General features: G+C 47.8%; 1 protein-coding gene across 1 annotated transcript in view; it reads right to left on the reverse strand.

Moving 5' to 3' along the window:
* LOC137439700 (gamma-aminobutyric acid receptor subunit gamma-1) overlaps window positions 1-25,917 on the reverse strand; it is an 85,534-nt gene that overhangs the window by 36,262 nt on the left and 23,355 nt on the right. Inside the window, exons 4-5 of the mRNA XM_068135717.2 lie at window positions 12,530-12,750; window positions 12,080-12,162 (exon numbers count right to left, since the gene is read on the reverse strand). Coding sequence (XP_067991818.1) covers window positions 12,080-12,162; window positions 12,530-12,750 — 304 coding nt within the window. The remainder of the gene's footprint in view (window positions 1-12,079; window positions 12,163-12,529; window positions 12,751-25,917) is intronic.

Here is a 25,917-nt window from a genome sequence, read left to right on the forward strand (position 1 = left end):
GCGGCTGAGCCGCGAGTGTAACCGCCAAAGCCAGCCTACCGTTGCCCTGTGATAATCCCGCATGCGCCAAATGACACGTGGAGAACTCCTGCCGTCTGGTTCATCTGCTAAGCGGTGCGAGTTGGGGACCGGAGAACGAGCTGCCTGGACGCCATCACTGGACCATCGACCTGTTCGTCTGCAATCCCGTGTGAGTGTGTCTGAGTGTGACGGGCCCGTTTGTCCAGGGATAAGTTAAGACTGTATAAGGCTGCACTGTGTATTCTTTTTCTTCTCATTGTACAAAGTGTAAATAAATCGTGTTATTCCTTTCTTCCAAATTCGACCGTTTCAGTCATTTCCTTCATTGGGTAAGCGTGGCACGATTACGAACCGCTTGGATCGGGTTAGTCATTGCTAACGGCTCGGGTCACTACCGCTCAGCGTTTCCACTAACACCCGTGCTTCGGGCGGGGCTAGTACTTAGGTAATAGCGAATCCCTAGTCCTAAAACCATACCTAACGCTGTCCGGGAAGGACATCATCGGTCCCGGGTCCCGTTGGCTAGTAAAAGACAAGGGGACTAATCCCCCCTTGGTAAGGGGAAAGGCCGACGCCGAGATCTGCAACAATATATATATATATATATATCTATCTATCTCCTGTACTGTGTTAGCAAACGATATTCAAGGAAAGGCTAATTTAAGCAATGAGTGACGAGGCAAACATTGCACCGAATGATTTTGTTAATAGGCAGGGCTGTAGGTATCGGGATCAGAAAATCCAAAGCAGCTTCAACAAAAACCTCTTCGTCCAAAATTTGCGTAGTGTACTGTTTACAAAAGTTGTGTACTTGGGCTATATTTATTTGAGGGAAACTATTCGAGGAGGTATCTTTAAAATGAGGGGCGTTATTTAAGATGAGACAATACGTGCTGAAGTTTGAACTGGGAGCCCTTGCAGAGTAATTGTGCAACATCCCATTGCTTTTGGAAAACTAGAACGGCACTTGGTAGAGCTCATACCTCAGCCAGGCTGAACACCTTACATTTTGTATTCCACTGAAAGAACGCATCTGCATCCAGAGTTGAACCAAAATCTAATTGGCTTGTTCTTGTCACCTAACCAACTCATCCACCTAGTTTGGTCATAATCCATCCACAACCCTTTGAGATATCCTGCTTAAACACAGAGAAACAGATCGAATAAATTTGTCCTCGTCACACACCCAACCCAGTTCACTGATTGAGTACCAGTTCACTGGTAATTCCCTGCTTGTCGTTAAAGGTGGCAAAAAGGGTTGGCGTCAGGAAGGGCATCCGGCCGTAAAACATTGCTTCAAAAAGGGGACCGAAAAACAACAACAACCACAGTTCCCGAAAAAGGCCAACCCCCGCTTGCGGGGAAAAATGGCCTCTAAAGGTGGTTTTTTACACACCCAACCCGTCCACCAAATTTCATCCGAATCCGTCCATATCTCAGATATCGTGCTATATATATATATATATATCTCGATGATGAAGAATCACTTCAAATTTATAGCATCAGGATCTGGATCTTCACCAAAATTTAATCAATTTGGCTTTATCGATCACACACCCAAGCTGTCCACCAAATTTCGTCCGTATTCATCCATAACATTTTTGAGATTCATGCTCACAGACAGGGGTGAAAACATAACCTCCATCCACCTTCGATGGCAGAGGTAATGATTACAGGGGGGAAAAAAAAACATTTACATATCCTTAAAGTTTCTGTGTAACCCTATAGAAGGTTGTCGATAAGTGGCATGGGAAAGAAGTTACAAAGAAAATGTGTGAATGCAGCACTGAAACAAAAGTACCGCATTGTCGGTGTTTGGATCCTTGAGTTTCCTCAAATTCTTCAAAATACTCAAGGGTTGATTAATATAAAATGAAACAAGCACCAACTCCCCCATTAAAAGGTTGCAATTGTAAAACGACGACATAGTAAAATAAAAGTTTTGTTAACATCAGTGATCTACTACAATGTCAGACTGCCAATCAAGGATAAAATGAATGAATTTTTTTTTTTTTTCCTTAGCATCGTAACAGGATCTCTTTTTCTTTCTTTTTTAATAACGAGGAATTTGCAAAGACCATGCCACAAGGCTGTTGAGTTCTGACAAAACAATAAAAATAAACACTACATGATGGGTATATGAAAAATCTTGTTGGGTTTTCAAAGTGTATAAAAGAATGAACAAAATTAAACGAGTGACGAGAAATATAAGAGATGCATGTTTCTCACGATTGGAAGAGGTAAGGTAAGGACATGTCAGAGGATTGAACCATCATACGAAAATACGCCATTTGTGTCTGTAATAAAAATTTTGACGCCAATACATTGTCGTTACTTATCCAATCTCAACCAAACTTGACAGGATGACAAAGTTACACAATGAAGGTTGGAGCGCATTCATTTGCCCCCCTCCCGAAGGGGGTTTTCTCCCCCGAGCGGGTTTTCCCCACCATTTCCGTCAATGGGTTGCGTGTTGAGGTGTATAGCCATATTAAGTTAGCTTTATCGTGACATATTTGCAAGGCTGCTCACATAACAAAACTAACGATAATAGCGTTAAAGCGCGGCGTTACGCGCGCTGCTTGCGAGCAAGGAGGAAGCGGACAAGCGGTAACTTATAAGCGTCTTTATTTCAGGAGCTCACTGTAACACTGGCGCGCTCCGGGCTGCGCGCCCGGTGTATATCATGAGGCCACGCCTACCCCTCGGGCGTGGCCACCGCCCACTTGGTGCGCGGAATGATGTCACCATGCCAGTGGGCTTTTGTGTCTGCCACACGCGCCCCCCCCAGAATTCCCGCGCACCTGGAGGGCCAGTTTGCGGGGCAGACGAATGACCCGGCCGAAGCGCCCCCTGGCGATCGGCGGCGTCCGGGGTGCAGGGATGCCAGGTGGGATGCCCCTGGCTGCCCCTGGGATGGGTGCAGGACCGGGGGGCGGCGTGGCTGGGCGGTGCCGGGGGTCCGCCCACAGGGGGGCGGCCCCGACGTGGGGGTCGGGCCACTGGCGGTGGATGGTCCACGTCGAGGTGGGCCGGCTTGAGGCGGTCTACCGAAACGCGGTCAGGAGTACCGCCGATGTCCAGGGTGAAGTGCTTCGCCCCGGTCTCCAGCACGCGGAAAGGCCCGTCGTACGGGGGCCGCAGTGGTGTCCGGTGGGCATCGTGGCGGACGAAGACGTACTCCGCCGTGCGTAGCTCCGGGGCGACGTGCGTCGGTGGGTGCCCGTGGCATGCCGTTGGCACCGGGGCGAACCTCTGGGCGGTCTCTTGCAGAGCGGAGCGCTGCTGTGCCGCGGACCATGGTGCCGTGGAGTCGGGGAGGAACTCGCCCGGCACCCGCAGCGGTTGCCCGAAGACCAACTCCGCCGCGGATGCGCGCAGGTCCTCCTTGGGCGCCGTCCGGAGGCCCAGCAGGACCCAGGGGAGCCTGTTGACCCAGCCGCCGTCGCGGAGGGTGGCCCGGAGCACGGCCTTCAATGAGCGGTGAAATCGCTCACACAGGCCGTTAGCCTGGGGGTGGTAGGCCGTGGTTCGGTGCAGCCGGACCCCGAGCCCCTGCGCGACCGCCCCCCAGAGCTCCGAGGTGAACTGGGGGCCGCGGTCGGACGAGATGTCTGAGGGGGCGCCGAACCGGGCGACCCAGGTGGCGATGAAAGCCTGCGCGACATCGTCCGCCGTTGTCGACGCCAAGGGCACGGCCTCCGGCCACCGGGTGGTGCGGTCCACCATGGTGAGGACGTAGGTGAAACCCCGCGAGGGGGGCAGAGGTCCCACCAGGTCCACGTGGACGTGGTCAAACCGGCGTTCCGGCACCGTGAACGGGGCCAACGGGGCCTGGGTGTGCCGGTGCACCTTGGCGCGCTGGCACGCGAGGCACGTCCTGGCCCAGCCGCGGACGGCCTTCCGGAGGCCATGCCAGACGAACTTGTCGGCGATCAGCCTTTGGGAGGCCCTCGCGCCCGGGTGGGACAGGCCGTGGATGGCGTCAAACACCTGGCGCTGCCAGCCCGCGGGCACGATGGGGCGAGGACGCCCGAGGGAGACGTCGCACAAGAGGGCCGCGCCCGCACCATCGAACGGCACCTCGGTGACGCAGAGGCCCGTGACGGCGGTCCGCAAGGCCTGGACGTCGGGGTCAGCGGCCTGGTCCGCTGCCATCCGGGCATAGTCGATGCCGAGGTGGACTGCGTGGGCGACGGCCCGGGAAAGGCAATCCGCCACCGGGTTGTCATTCCCCGCGACGTGCTGGATGTCCGTCGTGTACTCGGACACGGCCGAGAGGTGACGCTGCTGCCGGGCCGACCACGGCTCGGTGACCTTGCCCATTGCGAAGATCAGCGGCTTGTGGTCGACGAAGGCAGTGAACGTACGGCCCTCGAGCAGATGGCGGAAGTGCCTGACCGCCAAGTGAAGCCCGAGCAACTCGCGGTCGAAGGTACTGTAACACTGTTCGGGCGGGCGAAGCTGCCGGCTAAAGAACGCCAGCGGTTGCCAAGCTCCACGCACCCATTGCTCGTGCACCGCGCCCACCGCGTAGTCCGAGGTATCGGTGGTGAGGGCGATCGGTGCATCGGGCGCCGGGTGCGCGAGCATGGTGGCGTTAGCCAAGGCGAGCTTCGCGCCCGTGAACGCCGTGTCCATCTGCTCGGTCCAGGTAACGTCGCCTTTGCCCGGCTTACCTCGGAGAGCTTCGTGCAGGGGGCGCAGGAGCTGGGCGATACGGGGCAGGAACCGATGGTAAAAGTTCACCATGCCCAGGAACTCCTGCAGCCCTCTGATCGTGCGGGGGCGCGGAAACCCCTTCACCGCCTCCACCTTGGCCGGCAGGGGGACGGCTCCGTGCCTGGTGACACGGTGCCCCAGAAAATCGATTATGGCGGTGCCGAACCGGCACTTTGCGGGGTTCACAATCAGGCCATGCTGGCCCAGGCGTTCGAAGAGCGTGCGGAGGTGGCGTAGGTGCTCTTTGCGGGACGCGCTGGCGACGAGGATATCGTCCAGGTAGACGTAGACAAAATCCAAGTCGCGCAGGACGCTGTCCATCAGTCGCTGGAACGCCTGAGCCGCATTCTTCAGACCGAAGGGCATGCGCAGGAACTCGAAGAGTCCGAATGGCGTGATGACCGCCGTCTTCGGGACGTCCTCCGGCCTGACGGGGACCTGATGGTAGCCGCGTATGAGGTCCACCTTCGAGAAGAAGGACATGCCCGCCAAACGGGCGGAAAAGTCCTGAATGTGGGGGACGGGGTAGCGGTCGGGAGTCGTGGCGTCATTGAGACGGCGATAGTCCCCGCACGGTCGCCATCCCCCGCCGGGCTTCGGCACGATATGCAGCGGCGACGCCCAAGCGCTCTCTGAGCGCCGAACGATGCCGAGTCGCTCCAGGGTAGCGAACTCCGCTTTTGCCACCGCCAGCTTCGTCGGCTCGAGGCGGCGTGCCCGGGCGTAGACCGGTGGCCCGACAGTGGGGATGTGATGGGCCACCCCGTGCTTGACGGCCCCCGCCGAGAAGGTGGGCCGGGAAGCCGGCGAGGAGGCGGGTGAATGCGTCCGCTGCCGGAAGCGGACAGACCAACGTGGCCGGAACCGAACCGTTCGGCAAGCCGCTCGACGAGCTGGGCAACGCACAAGCGAGCGAGCTGAACGTCTCGGCCTGGACAAGACGTCTGCGCTTGACGTCGACCAGGAGCCCATTAGCGCACAGGAAGTCCGCGCCAAGCAGTGCCATGGGCACGTCGGCGGTGACGAACGTCCATCGGAAAACCTGCCCTCCGAACCGCAGAGAGGCAGCGTTTTCCGTACGTACGGATGGGCGTCCCGTTCGCGGCAAGCAGCGCGGGGCCCCCACCCGCGGCGTGCTTGTCTGACGTGCCGGCGGGAACGACACTCACCTGCGCTCCCGTGTCGCACAGGTAACGGCGCCCGGAGAAGGTGTCCGTTATGAACAGCAGGCTGCTCGAACGGCCGGCGCTCATCGCCACTATTGAGCGCCGGCCCGGGCGTTTCCCGACCTGTTGAAGGAGCATGGCGGATGACACTGCCGAGCTTCGTGGCCGAACTTGGCGTGGAACCAGCACCAGGTGGTGGAGCTGGAGGAGCGCGGCTGGCTCCGCCAGGCCGGTGGAGTTGGCGGGTTTCCCCGCGGTGGCGGTTTTCACCGCGGTGGTGGGCGGGGCGTGGCGGCGGTCACGAGGTGCGTATCAGCATGCTGCGTATGCTGTATAAGCTGATGCTGTGGATCAGCAGCATCAGCAGCATCAGCCTCGAGGGCCGTGACGGCCACGCCGACTCTCGCCCGCGTGTCCGAAGCGGCGAAGTACTTGTCCGCCTCGGCTGCCAATGCTCGGGGTTCCGTTAGCCCGGTCCCGGCCAACGCGAGGCGAACCTGCGCTGGAAGTTGGCGACGGAAAAGCGCCCGGAATAGAGAACCGGGGGCTTCGTCGCCCAACAGTGACAGCATATGGTCCATTCGGACCGACGGGCGCGTGTCACCGAGCTCGGGGAGATCCAGGAGGCGGTCGGCCCGTGCGTCGTCCGTGAGGCCGAACGTGGCTAGGAGTAGCCGCTTGAGTGCCTCGTACTTGTGGCCGTCCGGTGGGTGGCGAAGGACGGACACAACTCGAGCGGCCGTGCCGGGCCCGAGGGAGGCGACGACGTGGCAATAGCGCGTGTCATCGCCGGTGAGGCGCCGAAGCTGAAATTGGGCTTCGGCCTGGACGAACCAGACTTCGGCCTGAGCCTCCCAAAATTCGGGAAGTTTGATGAAGTTGGCCATGGCAATGGCGTCGCATGTGGAAGGATCGCTCCGGCAGATCCAACGTCGAGGGGGTCACCAGTAAAGCGCGGCGTTACGCGCGCTGCTTGCGAGCAAGGAGGAAGCGGACAAGCGGTAACTTATAAACGTCTTTATTTCAGGAGCTCACTGTAACACTGGCGTGCTCCGGGCTGCGCGCCCGGTGTATATCATGAGGCCACGCCTACCCCTCGGGCGTGGCCACCGCCCACTTGGTGCGCAGAATGATGTCACCACGCCAGTGGGCTTTTGTGTCCGCCACAGCGTAATATTAATGTTATTACAAAACAATATTAATACCAATAATATCCCACCTCCCCAAGGGGTTTTTCCAGCGAGTCAACGTATATAAATAGCTTATCATGGCGTTTTCGTGGGAGCAATGGCCTCTACCAGTAGTAATGAACATTAATGAACAGTAATGAATATTATGAACCACAAACATATATGATTAGCTTTTTAAACAGTCGCTAATGCTCTTTATAACATGAAATGAAGAAATTTGGAGGCATCCCGACATGCGTGAGGTAAGTTTTACTTACAGAATTGAACGAAGATCTACTGTACTCTAGGTACCCCATAAGTGTTGGGTTAATAACCTGACTCTTCCTGGCGCGAATGTGGCGTTTTTCGTAGTGAACTTTTGAAACTCACTCCTTCTGTTTAAAACGAACCTGGAAGGGAGGAAGCCCGGGTGTGCTCATTTACCAAGCAGCTAGCTAGCGCTTGCCAAGCCAGCCGTTCCTTAACAGTTTTGAATGCAATGCTTGCTTGAATGCTTAAACCACTTGGCGATCTCTCCACAAGAAACTTGGTAAATGAACACACACCCAACGTTCTTGAGACCAGACCATAGATCGACTGTAATCTACGTACCCCAAAGAGGAATGACCTTCTGCCCCTCCCGTAGTTAGCGAGTGTACTCGTTCATTAAAATAATTAAAAACGACTTCGTCGGCGAAGGCATAAAAAAAAAAGGATCATCGCGGAGTACTTATTCTTCACCATTTCACCACAAGGGCAAGTGTTCATCCAAAAAGGGAATATCTCATTTTGGCAACATAACGGGATAAGTCAGTGAGTAAAATGCAATAGTGAAACAACAAAGAATGTGATAGTTAATGCAGTCGTGGCCAAAAATATTGGCACCCTTGCACTCTTTCCAAATAATGCACCATTTCTTCCAGAAAATTGTTAAAATGAAAAAAATATTTGGTATCCACATATGTATTTCTTTGATTTTCAGTGGAACAAAACAAAAAAAGCTGAAAAAAATACTAAATCTTAGCTTATTCCATAAAATGGCCCGGACAATATTATTGGCACCTTTTAGAAGTTGTTAGAAATAATTAGATTCCAAGCAGGTGATTCTCCTTTACTTTGGAATTGAACTCACCTGTGGTGAGTTGCAGGTGCCTGCAATATAAAGATCACTCATTCAACCAGTTTGAATGGAGAAAAGGAGTCATTCTGTTGTTTTGTGTCACTGTGTACCACAATGACCATGGAGAAAAGAAAGCAAACCAGAGAATTGTCTGAGGAGGTTGTAGACAAGATTGTAGCCAAGCATGGACAACCTCAAGGCTACAAGTCCATCGCCAGAGACCTTGATGTTCCTGTGTCCACCATACGCAATGTTATCAGGAAGTTTAAGGCCCATGACACTGTAGCCAACCACCCTGGATGCAACCTTTCATAGTAAGATACAGCTTGATCGAAGATTGCAGTGAATGATTGTTTGAATGGTGGAAAAAGCACCTCGATCAACTGTCAAACAGATTCAAGCTGACGTTCAGACATAAGGCACGACAGTTTCAACTCGCAACACCGGTAACCAACTCAATGAAAGGGGGTTCTATGGTAGGAGACCCTAGAGGACCCCACTGCTGAGAGATAGACCTAAGAAAGCCTGACTGGAGTTTGCCAAAACACACCTGAAAAAGCCAAAATCCTTCTGGGAGAATGTCCCGTGGACAGACGAGACCAAATTAGAGCTTTTATGAAAAGCACATCATCTCTACGTTTACAGAAAACAAAATGAAGCCTTTGAAGTAAAGAACACCTTCCCTACAGTCAAACATGGAGGAGGTTCAGTGATGTTTTGGGGTTGCTGTGCTGCCTCTGGCACTGGGTGCCTTGAATGTGTGTATGTCATCATGAATCAGGAGATTACCAAGGCATTTTGAAGCGCAATGTTCAACTCGGTGTCAGAAAACTGGGTCTCCGTCGAAGGTCATGGGTCTTGCAGCAGGACAATGACCCCAAACACACTTCAGAAAACACCCAGGAATGGTTCAAAACAAAATGCTGGATTTTTCTGAAGTGGCCATCAATGAGTCCAGATATACAGTCACGTGAAAAAGTTAGTACACCCCATGTAAAGTTTTGACGTTTTCAACATATTTCAACATACAGCTATTTGATCTTCATTTCAACAATATTGAGAGATAAAGGTGATATAATATAACAAATATCATGAAACCTTTACATTTTGTAGTCCACTGTATAATTTAAATCAACATAAATGCAAATTTCGCATGTGGAAAAAGTAAGTACACCCCTACATTTATCACTACTTCAAATACCTAAAATTAGAATCAGGTGCACCAGCTCAGGTGCAAATGATTAGAACATCGTTTGAGAGGATCTTGGAGGAACCTGTCTTATTTAAACCTCAGACATTTAGTTTGGTTTGCTCTTTGTTGTTGAAGTGTGCGGCGTCACCATGCCTGGATCAAAAGAGCTCTCTGAGGCCTTCAGAAAGAAGGTTATAGATGCCTACGAGTCTGGGAAGGGATTTAAAAAGATCTCCAAACAATTTGAAATCAATCATTCGACTGTCCGGAAGATCATCTACAAGTGGAGAAGATTCCAAACAACTGCCAACTTGTTCAGGCCAGGCCGCCCCAGCAAGTTCAGCCCGAGAGCAGACCGCAAGATGCTGAAAGAAGTCTCTAAGAACCCCAGAATGTCATCACAGGACCTACAGGTAGCTCTTGCCACTGTTGATGTCAAAGTGCACGAGTCTACCATTAGAAAGGGGCTGCACAAATTTGATCTACATGTGAGGTGTGCCAGGAGGAAACCTTTGCTGTCCAGAAAGAACATCAGGGCAAGACTAAAGTTTGCCAATGAACCCCGAGGCAAAGACCAGCACTTCTGGAACAATGTGCTCTGGACAGATGAGTCAAAGGTAGATCTATTTCACCACAGTACCAGAAGACATGTTTGGCGAAAACCAAAGACAGCATTTGACCACAAGAACCTGATACCAACTGTAAAGCATGGTGGTGGAAATATTATGGTTTGGGTCAGCTTTGCTGCATCAGGGCCTGGGCAGCTCACCATCATAGAATCCACGATGAATTCTTCATTGTACCAGAGGGTGGTTGAGGATAATGTGAGGCCATCTGTCGGAAAGTTGAAGCTCAACCGAAGGTGGACCTTGCAACATGACAATGACCCTAAACATACCAGTAAATCCACCAAGGAATGGCTGAAAAGAAAGAAATGGAGGGTTCTGGAATGGCCAAGTCAAAGCCCGGATCTAAATCCCATCGAGATGTTGTGGGGGCATTTGAAACGAGCTGTGCATGCAAGAAACCCCTCAAACATCGCACAGCTGAAAGAATTCTGCATGGAGGAGTGGGCAAAAATTTCTCCCAGTCGATGTCAGAGACTGGTAGACAGTTATAAGAAACGCCTACTTGAGGTTGTTTCTGCCAAAGGGTGCAATACCACCTACTAGAGCCAAGGGTGTACTTACTTTTTCCACATGTGAAATTTGCATTTATGTTTATTTAAATTATACAATGGACTACAAAATGTAAATGTTTCATGATATTTGTTGTATTTTATCACCTTTATCTATCAATATTGTTGAAATGAAGATCAAATAGCTGTATGTTGAAATATGTTGAAAAAGTCAAAACTTTACATGGGGTGTACTTACTTTTTCACGTGACTGTATATCCCATTGAACACCTGTGGGGAGATCTGAAAACAGCAGTTGGGAGAACTGGAGCAGTTTTGCACAAGAAGAGTGGGCAAAACTGCCAGTAGAGAGGTGTGGGAAGATCATAAATGGCTGTAGGAAGCAGTTGACTGCAGTTCTTTTGTCCAAAGGCTGTGCTACTAGATATTAAGTCTCGGGTGTGAATAATTTTGTCAATGCCATTTCATATTATTTTCTGATTTAAAAGGATATATTAAGTTCTGTATCAAAAACAAAGGTTCTGTAATATTAACAGTGAAATATAGAATTGTGGAGACCAAATACCTTTGTCAATTTCAACTTATTTTCAGAGAAAATTGGGAGTTATTTTTAAAAAGTGCAACGTTGCCAGTATTTTTGTCCACGACTGTATTCTGCAGTCATTAAAAGGGTTATTATCCCCACACACACAAAAAAAACGTTTAAAAAAAACAAACAAATTGGCTCTGTCTGTCTGTCATGCTATCTCCTCAAACGGTTGTGCCAAAATTCATCAAACTTGGTAGTTATGATCACCAAATGGCAAGGTGGCCCTTGTGGCCCTATAATTTTGGCCCCGCCACCTGGGTTTGGGTCAATAGGTCAAATCCCAAAAATAAGTGCCATTACAGGCACATTTTAGGACCTTTTTAATGAAATGTTTTAAATGCAATCAACATTGGAGGACGCATGAAATATGTAACTACTTTTTGGGGATTTGACCCCCGGTTCATGCCCCAGAGGGTGGAGACTTTGTGTCACAGTGTCAATGGGACCCTGGATGGATGCGTTGAAGACTTGAGTTTTAGAAATAAAATAAATTAAGACGCTCAGCAATGAAATAAGAGTCGAGTGGAAGCTGATCAAGTCTACCTTACAAAAAAGTCATAAACATACCATGAAGAAATACATTACAAATTAGGTTACAAACTTTCCTACAAATTCAAAAACAATGATGCGTTCTCAAATGACAAGAATTTGAAAAAGGTTTGTTGACGAAAAGCAAGTCCAATAAAGTGAAACACTGTCAAACTTATTTAGCAAAAATTACCATGATCCTTTCTTATCAGTAGATGCAAAAATTTGTGCGAGGTGGGAAGTTCAGGGGGAGATGCAGGATCGGGATCAAATTAACGAGGAAGTCAAGAAACAATGGCTGAAGTTTTTGAGAAATGTTATGTAATGCTGTAATGAAAGGGTAGGTAAGATTGGGTTTACACATGTGGGAGATGGAGGAGGAATGGAGCTGTGGAGTGAAGCAGTAGAGGGCGGAGCAGCGATTGGTCACATACAGCTGGAAAACTCGAGGGGGCAGGCATGTTCATCCATTGGGAAGTTGTGTAGCTGCAGTTGGCACTCTGCAACAATGGTCAACCTGCAGGGTGGAGAAGATAACCAAACTAGAGCTTAACATCTTAAAAGAACATCGTAGCTTAACCACCATTAGCTATACATGGATTTACAAGTAAAGGACATAAAAATGCAAGAAAAGGCAATCTGCCCCGCTATCTCAATTGAATGTATGGCAACATACATCATATTCATATGGCGAGTACATACAATGACCCACCATCCCAACCACACACACACACCTCACCTTCCATTCCTTTTCTGTTGTGTTAAACCAATAACTCAGCCTCCACTTGCAACACAAAACCAGTCTCTTGCGATCGATAGCACAGACAACAGCACAAGCACAAGCACAACTAAAGGCCACGACGGGTCCACAAAATGTAGCCCACCTGAGCGTGTACAGAACCTTTCCATCATTCCATATACGCAACAACTGGTTAGGTGTCGTGATCCAATGTGCATCAGCCTCCTTAGAATTCCTGAAGAACGTGTCAGGAATCCAAATTTTTCCGACCATGTTGCTGTTCAGCCGCAGCATTGTCATCGAGCCATTGAACCTCAAGCGGCTGTCATACCACGTCTGTGAGAAGAAGATATCGATTGTGTACTCCTGAAAAAAAGAACGAAGAGAAAAGAAACATACACCCTTAATTATTTTCCGTATTTGGTGCAGCAACTTCATCTGGACCATCCATCAAAACTCCCACATTTTAATTGATGTAAATTTTTGAATGACCAGTCTGTCCTCAAAAGAAAATATCAGAATCATGAAGACCTAAAAAGTATTTAAAAAGTCATATTGCAGGATACACATGATTTTTATTTTTCTGAGAGACAATTGGTGGACAGGAAAAAGTAAAAATAAATTTCCCTTGCTATTTGTCGGACATGGAAGAAGTAGAACATGTGTTACCTACAATGTGTGATCAGCTTCAACATGACCTCCAAGTGCAAACTATGACGATTACACCATTTTGCAATTGTAAATATAGCTTTTCCGGTTCCGAGTCCAAACGTGGTGGACATTGGCTTTTACCTGCTTCGTGGAAGCTCAAAGCTAACATTCCCGCAATGGATCTGTCCTGCCTTTATGTCATTGTTTTTATCCCTGTGTTGCGAAATGTGTTTTTAATTCATCCTAGTTTCTTATCCATGCCATCTTGCATCAAATTCTGTGATTCTTGAATTTATCAAATTCTTCATTGTCAAGGCCCAACTCTCGAGGCCTCTGCTTGAAAGCATTCGTCAGGCTCAGGTTTGATAAGTACTCTTTATTTCTTTGCTATATTCAGTGTTTCCTCGTCTCTTCTCTCTCCTCTTTTCCTGTTCATTCATCCCCTTGATGTTTTGTACCACTGTCATAGCTATCTTGCTTTTACATGCACGAGTCCCATTCCTGTAGAGAAAAACCAAAACGAACTACAAAAAACCCCCCAAAAAAGCACGAGCTTTTGAAACAAGTTGCGGTGGACCATCCTGTACTCAAATCAAAGATCAATCATCGGCATCAACTACAAAGAAAGCATGATCACCATTATTGAACAATGAGATACTGGATTTCATTCCAAATGATGACACCAGATGATCATTCTTGATGATCATTCTTGATGATGGGGTTGAAAAAGCACGGAAAGAGCAGAGGGTGAAAGACCAGAAAGGAAGTGGTAGAAGCCAAATACCACCGACCTGTTGGCGATGGCAAAGTGAGAGGTCAATAGACTCAGCTTCGTCACAGAAGATTTCAATAATCTTAAAAGGCCTTGGTTTTCACGGCGTCAAGCTAAGCTAGATGTGAGGCAGGGGAGCCAGCCCAGAGGGGAGAGCAGTACTCCATCAAGATACAGATGAAGGCCTTGTGGGTGGAAAGGAGTTAAAGTGTACCAAGGAAGGATTTTGTATTTTTTTTTTTATTTTTTTTATTTTTTTTTTGTATACAAGGTCGAGGCTCGTGAAAGAGCGAACATTAATCACACAGAAAGACAAACCGACACATAAAACATATAACATAGGGAGCGGTAGACAAGATGGGGAGAGAGGGGGAAGGACACAAACACAACATTTGAGAGCAGGGACCGAGAGACATGGAGTCATCGAGAGATCTGAGAGAGGGCGAGGGCTTGGGGGGGGGGGGGGGGGCGTGGGAAGGGGGCGGTGGGAGAGGTATAAAACATATGGACACTGCCAGGACTTCCAGGAAAGAAGTTGGAATTTCAAACAAGGTGGATCTGGGGTGAATTAGCGGGGGTAGAAAAGATCAAGGTTTTGGATGGGGGAAGATAAGAGATGGTGGTGAACAGCTGTTTTAAAGACCTGGAGGGAGGAGTGGGATTGAAGGGAGTGAGGGAGTTTGTTCCAGAGGCGGGAGAAAAGAGGAATGAAAGAGTGAAGGTGAGCAGAGAGCCGAGATTTCGGCAGTTTAACCATCAGAGGGTTGCTGGCAGATCTTGTGCGACCTGTAGGAATATTTGGGGGACAGAGCACAGAGAGAGCTGGGGGTGCAAGGCCGGAGAGGAGTCGGTAGAAGACAGAAAGACCACCTACCTGCCTGCGGTGAGTGAGTGAAAGGCCCTCAGAGATAGCTTCATCGCGGGAGATTCCAATAATTCTGAAAGCTTTGGTTTCAACAGCGTGAAGCCGAGCTAGGTGTGAGGCAGGAGCACCGGCCCATAGGGGAGAACAGTATTCCATTGAGCTGCGGATGAAAGCCTTGTATGTGGTGAGGAGCTCAGGTGTGCCGAGGAAGGACTTCGCACGACGGAGGATGCCCAGTCGGCGACTGGCTTTGGAGGCCAGCTTGGAAATGTGGTTTTCCCAAGAAAGATCATGGCAGATAGTGAGACCCAAAATCTTGAGCGACAGAACTTCTTGGAGAGGATTGTTGAGAAAGTAGATGGGAGGGTTGTCCAGTCGATCTTTTCGGAGAGACATAGTAAGAGTGTGAGATTTGTCAGGATTGAAAGACATGTTCCACTTGTTTGACCAGTCTGTGATTTTGTCCAGGTCTTCAGAGAGTGAGGAGGCAGCAGACTGCCGATCTGAGGGAAGAGGAATGGAGCGGCAGAGAGTGGAGTCATCAGCAAAGAGATAGAGAGGATTTTCGAGAGAGTCAGAGAGATCATTGATGAAGACCAGAAAAAGCACGGGGCCCAGAACACTGCCTTGGGGAACTCCAGCCTGAACAGGAAGAGGAGATGAGAGAAACCCATTCAGGGCCACACGTTGACGACGACTAGAGAGGAAGTCCGCCAGCCATGCGTGGAGATTTCCATGGATACCAAAGGAGGAGAGTTTGGTGAGCAGAGCGGGGTGCCAGACCGTGTCGAAGGCACGTGATATGTCGAGGGAGACAGCTCTAATTTCCTGTTTGGCATTGAGGACCTCCATCCATTGTTGAGACAGCAGAAGCAGCATGTCCAGAGTAGAGTGACCTGGTCTGAAACCAAATTGATGATCAGAGATCAAGCCATTGGAGAAGAGGAAAGATTTCATATCCGAAGCAATGATGGATTCCATGACTTTGCTGATAATTGGGAGAAGGCTGATTGGTCTGTAGTTGCTAGGATCTGTTTTTGCACCTTTTTTGTGCAAAGCGGTGATGTTGGCTGATTTCCAAGCAGATGGCAGTTGACCTTGAGCAAAAGAGAGGGTGAAGAGAACAGAGAGAGGGTGAGATAGAGCAGCAGAGCAGGATTTTAGGACCCGTGGGCTGATGCCGTCGGGTCCAGTTGCAGAATCAGAGTCGAGGGTTGACAGAAACTTTTCCACCTTGTCAGGAGGAAAGGACACGGAGTCCAGGAGCAGCAGGGTACGACTGGGTATGGTGGGTACAGAGAGGGATGGGTTTGGGACACAAGATTTAGAGGCAAACACAGAGTTGAGGCATTCAGCTTTTTCACGTGCGGAGTCAGCTGTGTAGCCGTTTGAGGTAAGGGAGGGGATGGAGGGGGAACAAACACCAGAAACGGATTTGACCAGACGCCACCAGGATTTGGAAGAGGGAGACAGATAAGAGAGTTCGGTCTTGAGAACGGAGAGATATTGTTTCCTGGCTCTCCTGAGGGTGGACACACACTTGTTTCGGGCTTTGTGAAAGGAAATGAGATTTCCTTCCGTTGGATTTGCTTTCCAGGAGACGAAGGCAAGTTGTTTCTGGGCAACAGCCTCACCACAAGATTCCGTGTACCATGGACGGGAGGAAGGGTATGACAACTGAAGACGAGATGGGATAAATCTGTGCATGAGAGAGAGCAATTTACTTTGGAAGAATTCCCAGGATGAGTTGATGTCAGAGGTGGTAGAGATGGGAGACCAGTCCAGATGATTGATGGCTGCTTGAAGACCGTGCCAGTTGGTCTGAGTGAAATGCCAGACTCGTCGACGCTGAGCAGGCTCCCTGAGGATGGTCAGAGAGATGTCCACTTTAACAAGGACATGATCAGATGATCCGATCGGAGCAGAAGAAGAGCAGCAGACATTTTCAGGGAAGTTAGTCATAACCAAGTCCAGAAGAGAAGATGTTCCGTTGACTGAGATCCGGGTCGGGAAATTGACAGATTGTGTCAGTCCCAGTGAGTCGCAGAAGTCCTTTGCTGAGGAGCCATGGCTGGTGAGAGAGGTACCCACACCCAGCCAACTGGCATGATGACAGTTGAAATCACCACATATGAGGAAGAGAGAGTTGGGATGAGTAGATAGAAGTTGGTCCATATCATCAGACAGCGAGATGTAGATTGAGTCATCACTGTTTGGTGGACGGTACAACACACATATGAACAAGAGGTGGGAGCGAAGGGGAAGCCGTAGCCAGAGGTATTCCTGGGGGTGAGGTGGAGAGAGTGCAGTGCAGGGCGAGTGAGGAAGAGAGTTTTTGATAAAGATAGCAACCCCGCCTCCAGGACGAGGCTCAGGTCTATCATGACAGTAAACAGTATGACAGTAAGCAACTGGCTTTGGAGCCAAATCTGGTCACCCAAGAGAGATTGTGGCTGACAGTGAGACCCAGGAGTTTGAGTGACAACTTCACAAGAGGAAGTGCATTTTGAGACATACAGTATGATATATAGAACATTTGGTATATTGGTATGTCACTTCATAATTTATGTCACTTGTAATGCAAAATGTCCGATCGAGATCGACCCGATGATGTGATGCTAAATCCTCCTCCTCATCCTCCTACTGGAGTTATAGAGTTGTTGAAAAACACACACTCAAACCTAAGCTTTCAATACACAACAGTGGTAACACCAAAATGCAATCTCCCTTTCCGTCACGTTGAAAAGGTGTTCAACGAGCTTCATGTGACTAAGTATTCATGTTACGAGTTATCAACGGGACAGACAGACAAAGAGAGATAACTTTGCGGCATAGTATGACTTCATTCTGGAGAAATCTCCATGGTAATACACAATCATCAAACCTTTCCCTTTAACAATGTACTTAACAGGCAATTAATTAAATGCAGCACTGGCTTTTTGCTTCTGCTTTTTTAATGCTTTTTTCAACAACCAGTTTTTGTCTTGCTGTGGTCAGAAACAACTACGAAGCACAAGAAACAAGAAAGCCCACCACTGCATTGTGCGCGTGCAAAGGTAAAAATTCCTCGGAAGTCAGACATGCGATGTTTACAGGCGGATCAGCAAGGGGTACAGGTCCTTATTTCCCCCGCTTATTTTCTATGAGTAGCAACAATTGGCAATCTGACGCCATTTTGTATCCACAGTGTGGAGCACTGAACTTGTGCTGTGCACATTGTGCATGAAGCGTAATGTGCCGGTTTTCAAATCAAGGTGTCTTTCCCTGTAGCCAAAAGGAAGCTATCACTGAATGCTTTTTTTCTTCTTTTTTTTCATTGTTCAAATGCGTCGGAATAACCATGACAACAGATAGGATTGATTTAACCTTAAAACATAATCGCAGAAATTGTGGCAAAATTAAGTGTAATGCGCAAGTAAAGATTCAAATTAAGGAGTGTCTAATTTCAAATGTACAGAGTGTGTGAGTAGAAGAAACACAAAGAAGTGACAGAATGCAGAAATTTGAAAGGAGTGAAAGGAGGAAAGTGAAAGGCAGAAATGGAAAAGATAACAATTGTGAGTGAAAATAAATAAATAATAATAATAAAGAGAAAGAGCTTAAGATTGATTGATTGATTGTGTGCTCTGCCTGAAGGGCAGGTCCTTGGCTGCCCAAGCAGTTTATTAGCAAGGGTTATACTGGGTGGTTTGCCAATGCCTTCCCAGCAGTAGGTAAGGCAGGCATTTGTAATTTGTTCAGGGTGCCGGAATTGCTCGCCAAATCTTCATTAAGGACACCATGGGATCTTCAATGTCCACCAACTAATTACAGCAGATGGGACACCCAGCCTAACGTCCATTCGAGGGACGTTGATTAATTAACCCTGCCAGTGAACCACTGGGATGACAATTTGTAGCTGGGTCGAGATTCTAACCCAGGCTAAACCAATGTAAACGGCAACACTTATACCAATTGAAATAAATAAATAAACAAACTTGCGTGGCAGTCACACAAGTTTATTTATTCATAATCAATTTTGCCAGGATGTTCATGATAATTCACAAATTATACATGGATGTTTTGCCTCAATTTTTTTTTTTTTAATACAAGATCGAGGTTCGTGTAAGAGCTAACATTAATCACAAAAAAAACAAACGGACACATACAACATATAATAAAGGGAGCGGGAGACAAGATGGGGAGAGAGGGGGAAGCACACAAGTACATTTGAGAGCAGGGACATCAGGAGATCTGTGGGAGGGGGAGGGCTTGGGGGGGGAGGAGGCGTGGGAAGGGGGTTGGGAGAAGTATAAAACACAAAGACACTGCAAGGACTTTTAGGAAAGAAGTCGGTATTTTAAAAAATTGGATCTGGGGTGAATTCATGGGGGTAGAAAAGATCAAGGTTTTGGAAGGGGGAAGATAAGAGATGGTGGTGAACAGCTGTTTTAAAGACTTGGAGGGAGGAGTGGGATTGAAGAGAGTGAGGGAGTTTGTTCCAGAGGCAGGAGAAAAGAGGAATGAAAGAGTGAAGGTGAGCATAGAGTCTTGATTTTGGCAGTTTCACCAGAATAGGGTTGCTGGCAGATCGTGTGCGACCTGTAGGAATATTTGGGGGACAGAGCACAGACAGAGCTGGGGGGCTAGGCCGGAGAGGAGTCGGTAGAAGACAGAAAGACCACCAATCTGCCTGCGGTGAGCAAGTGAAAGGCCCTCACAATCAGCTTCGTTGCAGGAGATTCCAATTATTCTGAAAGCTTTTGTTTCAACAGCCTGAAACAGAGCGAGGTGTCAGGCAGGAGCACCAGCCCAGAGGGGAGAGCAGAATTCCATTGAGCTGCAGATGAAAGCCTTGTATGTGGTGAGTAGCTCAGGTGTGCCAAAGAAGGACTTCGCACGACGAAGGATGCCCAGTCGGCAACTGGCTTTGGAGGCCAGCTTGGAAATGTGGTTTTCCCAGGAGAGATCATGGCAGATAGATAGTGAGAATCAAGAGCTTGAGTGACAGAACTTCATGGAGAGGATTGTTGAGAAAGTAGATGGGAGGGTTGTCCAGTCAGTCTTTTCAGAGAGACATAGTGAGAGTGAGATTTGTCAGGATTGAAAGACATGTTTCACTTGTTTGACCATTCTGTGATTTTGTCCAGGTCTGCAGAGAGTGAGGAGGCTGCAGAATGCCAATCTGAGGGATGAGGAATGGAGCGGCAGAGAGTGGAGTCATCAGCAAAGAGATAGAGAGGATTTTCCAGAGAATCAGAGAGATCATTGATGAAAACCAGAAAAAGCACAGGGCCCAGAACACTGCCTTGGGGAACTCCAGCCTAAACAGGAAGGGGAGATGAGAGAAATCCATTCAAGGCCACACGTTGACTATGACCAGAGAGGAAGTCCGCAAGGCATGCGTGAAGATTTCCATGGATACCATAGGAGGAGAGTTTGGTGAGCAGAGTGGGGTGCCAGATCGAAGGCACGTAATATGTCAAGGAAGACAGCTCTAATTTCCTATTTGACATTGAGGACCTCCATCCATTGTTGAGACAGCAAAAGCAGCATGTCCAGAGTAGAGTGACCTGGTCTGAAACCAAATTGATGATCAGAGATCAAGCCATTGGAGAAAAGGAACGATTTGATATCTGAAGCAATGATAGATTTCATGACTTTGCTGATAATTGGGAGCAGGCCGATTGGTCTGTAGTTGCAAGGATCTGTTTTTGCACCTTTTTAACTCAACTGGACTATGTCCAGCTGAGTTTTTGTCGACACCCAGTGTCCGTCGTCCGTCTGTCTGTCGTCTGTAAACAATTCGACGTCTACGCTCTAAAAGTCACAAAGATCGATGAAATTTGATGAAACTTGTTATGCAGCATCTTTAAGACATAAACTAGTTTGGGATTGCATTTAGGCGTTGCACGCCCAAAAATGGGCGCGGCAGGGCGGCCATATTGAAAAATCTATTTTTGTCACGAGTCCAATTCAATGACTGTGTGTGTGTGTGTGTGTGTGTGTGTGTGTGTGTGTGTGTGTGTGTGTGTGTGTGTGTGTGTGTGTGTGTGTGTGTGTGTGTGTTTTTTTGATGAATGAAAACTTAAACCCTGTTGAACACATCTATTGAAATATTCAACATATCCTGATTCAATACCAGACATGTATATTGTTTGACCAAGTCTTTCTAAATAAATTCAAGACTGAAATCTGAGAAAAGTAATTGTAGTTTTACATTTCATGCCTCACTTAAAACTCAATTTTTTTTAGTTTCCTGTTTAAACATGATACCTTCAACGTTACTGTACCTCTTCAGCACATATAAACTATATAGTTTGTGGTTCTATTATGCATATTCTAACCATATTGATATAGACCAGTTGAGTTCAGGTTCCCTGGAACCTCTAGTTTGTGTAAAGCGGTAATGTTGGCTGATTTCCAAGCTGATGGCAGACGACCTTGAGCAAAATAGAGGGTGAATAGAACAGAGAGAGAGTGTGAAAGAGCGGCAGAGCAGGATTTTAGGACCCGTAGGCTGATGCCGTCTGGTCCAGTTGCAGAATCCGAGTTGAGGATTGACGGAAACTTCTCCACCTTGTCAGTAGAGGACACAGAGTCCAGGAGCAGCTGGGTACGACTGCGTACGGTGGGTACAGAGAGACGGGTTTGGGACAAAGATTTTGAGGCAAACACAGAGTTGAAGCATTCAGCTTTTTCATGTGCGGAGTCAGCAGTGTAGCCGTTTGAGGTAAAGGAGGGGAGGGGATGGAGGGGGAACAAACACCAGAAACAGATTTGACCAGATGCCACCAGGATTTGGAAGAGGGAGACAGGTTTGAAAGTTCATTCTTGAGAGTCGAGAGATATTGTTTCCTGGCTCTCCTGAGGATGGACACACACTTGTTCTGGGCTTTGTGAAAGGAAATGAGATTGCCTTCCATTGGATTTGCCTTCCAGGAGGCGAAGGCAAGTTTTTTCAGGGCAACTGCCTCACCACAAGATTCCGTGTACCATGGACGGGAAGAAGGGTGCGACAACTGAAGACAAGATGGGATAAATTCTCTGCATGAGCGAGAGCAATTTACTTTGGAAGAATTCCCAGGATGAGTTGATGTCAGAGGCAGTAGAGACGTGAGACCTGTCCAGATCATTGATGGCTGCTTGAAGACCGTGCCAGTTTGCCTGAGTGAAATGCCAGACTCGTCGACGCTGAGGCTGCTCTCTGAGAATGGCCATGTGTTTTTACGAGTTACATCCAACTACCAACTACAATATGATTACAGCACAACACATAAATGTACACACATGGAACTACAGCTGACCTGGGCCAGAAATGACCACAAAGTCTCAGACACCTGACTTTATTTTCCCAATTTTTTTTTCCTTCCGGCATCTGCAGAGAATCTTTATGTAAACGGTAATATTTTACCATGGTTTATCACTGACAGCAAGGCAGTTAAAAATAAATTGTTTCTTTTTCCATCATAACCGGCACATCAGGTCACATCATGGTAAACGGGACTGATATGACGATACGGTCACAGGGTCCGACTCAGACGGCTCATGGGGGATTACTTACGGCACTGCCCGGGAGGTCAGTTGGCTTAATCAGATGTGGTTCGTGGGTAATTGCTTACTGTATTTTGTAACTGATGTGTATTATATAAACAAGTGCCATGAACGATCATGGAAGCGAACTGGAAGGCCTGGTCTGTAGGGTTGATGTAGCGCGAGTGTGGAGTTGAGGCTTGATCTGGACGTGCATGTGTGCCATTCGATTGGATATCGATCACCCTGTGGGTAGGTGTTGTAACCCTTGTATTTCTATATACTGCAAATACCTGCTTATAATAATTGAGGAATTAATGGTTCGGTGGTTAAGTTGGTTAATATGGCTCATGGTGGCCACAAGGTGGTTAATGGTTCGTCTTGGAAATTGTACAAGAATACTCGATAGACGTTTTGTGAGCGAATTGTGATGACTGTTCCACGCAGGAATACTGTTGCAGAGAAAAGAAGCGCTTATTGTATTTTCTGTGTGGATTTTGTATCGCAGTGCATGTGTCACTGCCCTTTTTTCCCATTTTATATACAACTAGAACGGCACTCAGTAGAGAGCATACCCCAGCCTGGTTGGCCACATCACTCAATGGTGAAGAATCACTTAAAAAATTCTACCACCTGGATCCGAATCCAGATCTTCACCAAAATCTAATCATTTCGTCCTTGTGACATACACTACATCTCTGCCAAACTTCGTCCGAATCCGTCCACAACTTTGAGATATTTTGTTCACAAATAAACAGACAAACAGACAGGGGTGAAAACATAACCTCCCTCCACCTTTGGTGGCGGAGGTAATAAATTGCCTGGGTACATTTCCCAGAAAAGAACATGAGAGGAAGGAATTTATTTTTCATTACAAGTGGCATCATGGACAGGATTTGAAGCAATAAAAGGGCAGTGACCATGAAGAAAACTGTCATCGAGGCCAGTAACACCCAGAGCCTGGAAGCCAAGCTGCAGGAGTTAACCTGGATGGTGACAGCAAGCAGACCAGTTGAGACAGCATGTCGCCCGTATAAGTACACCACAAGCTGTTTCTGTGCCTAGGGAACGTGAAGTTCCCATCTTCACAGGAATTTCAGAGAAACCTGAGCAACCCATTGTGGAGGAATGGGTGGATGCAGTGAAGAGTGCCTTCAGACCGTGGCATGTTCCTATCAGGGATCAAGCAGATGTCATCGTGCTGGACTACCTTAGGGGCCAGGCCAGGCAAACGGTAAAGTTAATGCCGGAACGTGACCAAGCTGGCATTTCGGAAGTATTGAGACTCTGCAAAGGGTTTATGGAGATACATTAATCGTGGGAGGCCTGCTGAAAAACTTGTATGAGAGGACCCAGCAATTCAACAAAAAGATCCACACCTATGGTTACAACTTGCTGGAGAGAATGCAACGTGTTGTGCGGCGAGATGACGACGAGTTCCAGACACAGAATTGGCTCGAAAATAACAATTTGTTGCAGGACTGAGGGATTCATCTGTCCGAAGTGAGGCGAAAATTAGGTTGCACGAAAGTTCCAGAATAACATTTATGGACCTCATGCAGGTGGCAATAATGTGGTCTGACAAAGAAAGTGGTGCTAAATCATGTACACTACACGCTGGGCACCATTTTCCACCACAATTGATAGCATGGTGCAGGAAACTGCGAAAGAGGCTAACAATACCGTGGACATACGAAAGCTACTTGTACAGCAACAGAGTGAAATAATTAATCTGCTCAAACAAGGGAATGGGGGTAGGCCAGCCTGCCAGAGATGAGCAAGGGAGGATACTTTGTTGGAGATGTTCAAATCCAGGGCACATTCGGAGGGACTGTCCACCTGGGACGAAGCCATAGGATTTCGTGAAGAACACAACAGTGAAGAGCCAAACAGTACGGGATGCACCAGGCTCCATGCAGACCGATAAGGCAGATGACTTACTGGACAGAGCAAGTGGAATGTGTCCCTTCATGATGGTGGAGATCGGCAGGGTGCTGACTGAGTGCTTGGTAAACACAGGGTCCCAAATAACAGCCATCAGTGAGACATTATTTAATTTGAACTTTAAGCCTTGAGGGTTTGTGTTCAGGAAGGTAAGATTTTTGCATCTGGCAGCTGCTAATGGTTTAGAGATTCTCTTAGGCCATTCTTGTTTCCTCTTGTATTGCAGTGCATGTGTCACTGCCCTTTTTTCTGTTTTATATCGTACTAAAATACGCAATTTGGTGTCTGTCTGTCCTTCTGTCTGATAATCTCTGACCGCGATGCATTCGGTTGTTACTTATCCAATCTCAACCAAACTCGACAGGAGGACTAAGGATCACACAATGAAGGTTGTAGTGAATTCACTTGCCCCCCCCTCCCTAAGGGGGTTTTCTCTGCCAAGGGTGTTTTCCCCGCCAATGGGGTTGCATATCGAGGTGTATATCCGTATCAAGATAGCATTATTTCGGCGTTTTCCCAAGGCCGCTTCGAATAACAAATGTAACAACAATAAATATATAGCATAATCATTATTACAAAACAATATTAATACGAATAATATCCCATCTCACAAAGGGGTATTTCCCCCTTGAACAAACGCCGTGTAAACGTGTATAAATAGCTTATTGTGCCGTTTTCGTGGGAGCAACAGCCCCTACCAGAAGTAAAAAATATTATAAACCACAAACACTTTTGATTACCTTTTGAAACAGTCGCTACTGCTGTTTAACAATAAACGGAAAGGGAGAAAACCCAGGGTGTGTTTCGTTACCAAGCAGCTAGCTTGCCACGGCAGCTGTTCCTTATCAACAGTTTTGAATGGAGTGCTTATTTGAATGCTTAAACCACTTGGTGAGCGCTCTACAAGAAACTTGGTAAATGAACACACCCAGATGTTATTGAGGCCCGACACTAGATCTACAGTAATCTATATACCCCAGAGCGGAATGACCCTTCCTGCCGCTCCCATAGGGAACGAGTGAACAATAAATTGCCTGGGTATATGTCACAGAAAAGAACACGGAGGAAGGAATATATTTTCAATCGCATATACACTTTGAAACCCTTTTCTGATCGATTGGTGCATGCAATGGCACAGACACTGAACCACCTTTAGAGGCCATTTTTCCCCGCAGAGCAGTGGTTGGCCTTTTTCGGTAACGGTGGTCCCCTTTTTGAAGCAACGTTTTATGGCCGGATGCCCTTCCTGCCGCCAACCCTGTTAGTCGCCTCTTGCGACACACAGGGAATTACCAGTGAACTGGTACTCAATTTGCCGACCTCAGAAGGATGACAGGCTGAGTACAATGGCACAGACACTGTCATTTTAAAAAGAATGAGGAGCTATCTACTATTGTGTGCCCATTCAATGAACGATCGATGGAAACAAAATGGTGCCCATGACCTACTTGACCAGCAATTTTAAGACCATGTCATGTCGCTACTCCGAGTATATAGGGATTCTAGTACAGGCTGTTTGGGAGCTTGTTCTTAGAGAAGTCCACAATATCATTCACGGAACTTCTCGTATAGAGGGGTCAATATATGGTTGAACCCCCAAAAAATTGATACAAAAGGTTTTTCAATGGATTCTGGTACCATTGGGCATGCTAAATAACATACTAAAAATCTAGTAACATCTGACTTCCGGAAAGGGGTCATTTTCAAGATGGCGTCCAAGATGGCCACCAGGAGCTTAAAATGGCCATACCTCAATTATTATTCAACCTAGAAAGGTGGTTTTGGTGTC

This window comes from Myxine glutinosa, chromosome 14 (genome assembly GCF_964187855.1).
Source record: "Myxine glutinosa chromosome 14, kmMyxGlut1.1, whole genome shotgun sequence".
Classification (NCBI taxonomy): domain Eukaryota; kingdom Metazoa; phylum Chordata; class Myxini; order Myxiniformes; family Myxinidae; genus Myxine; species Myxine glutinosa.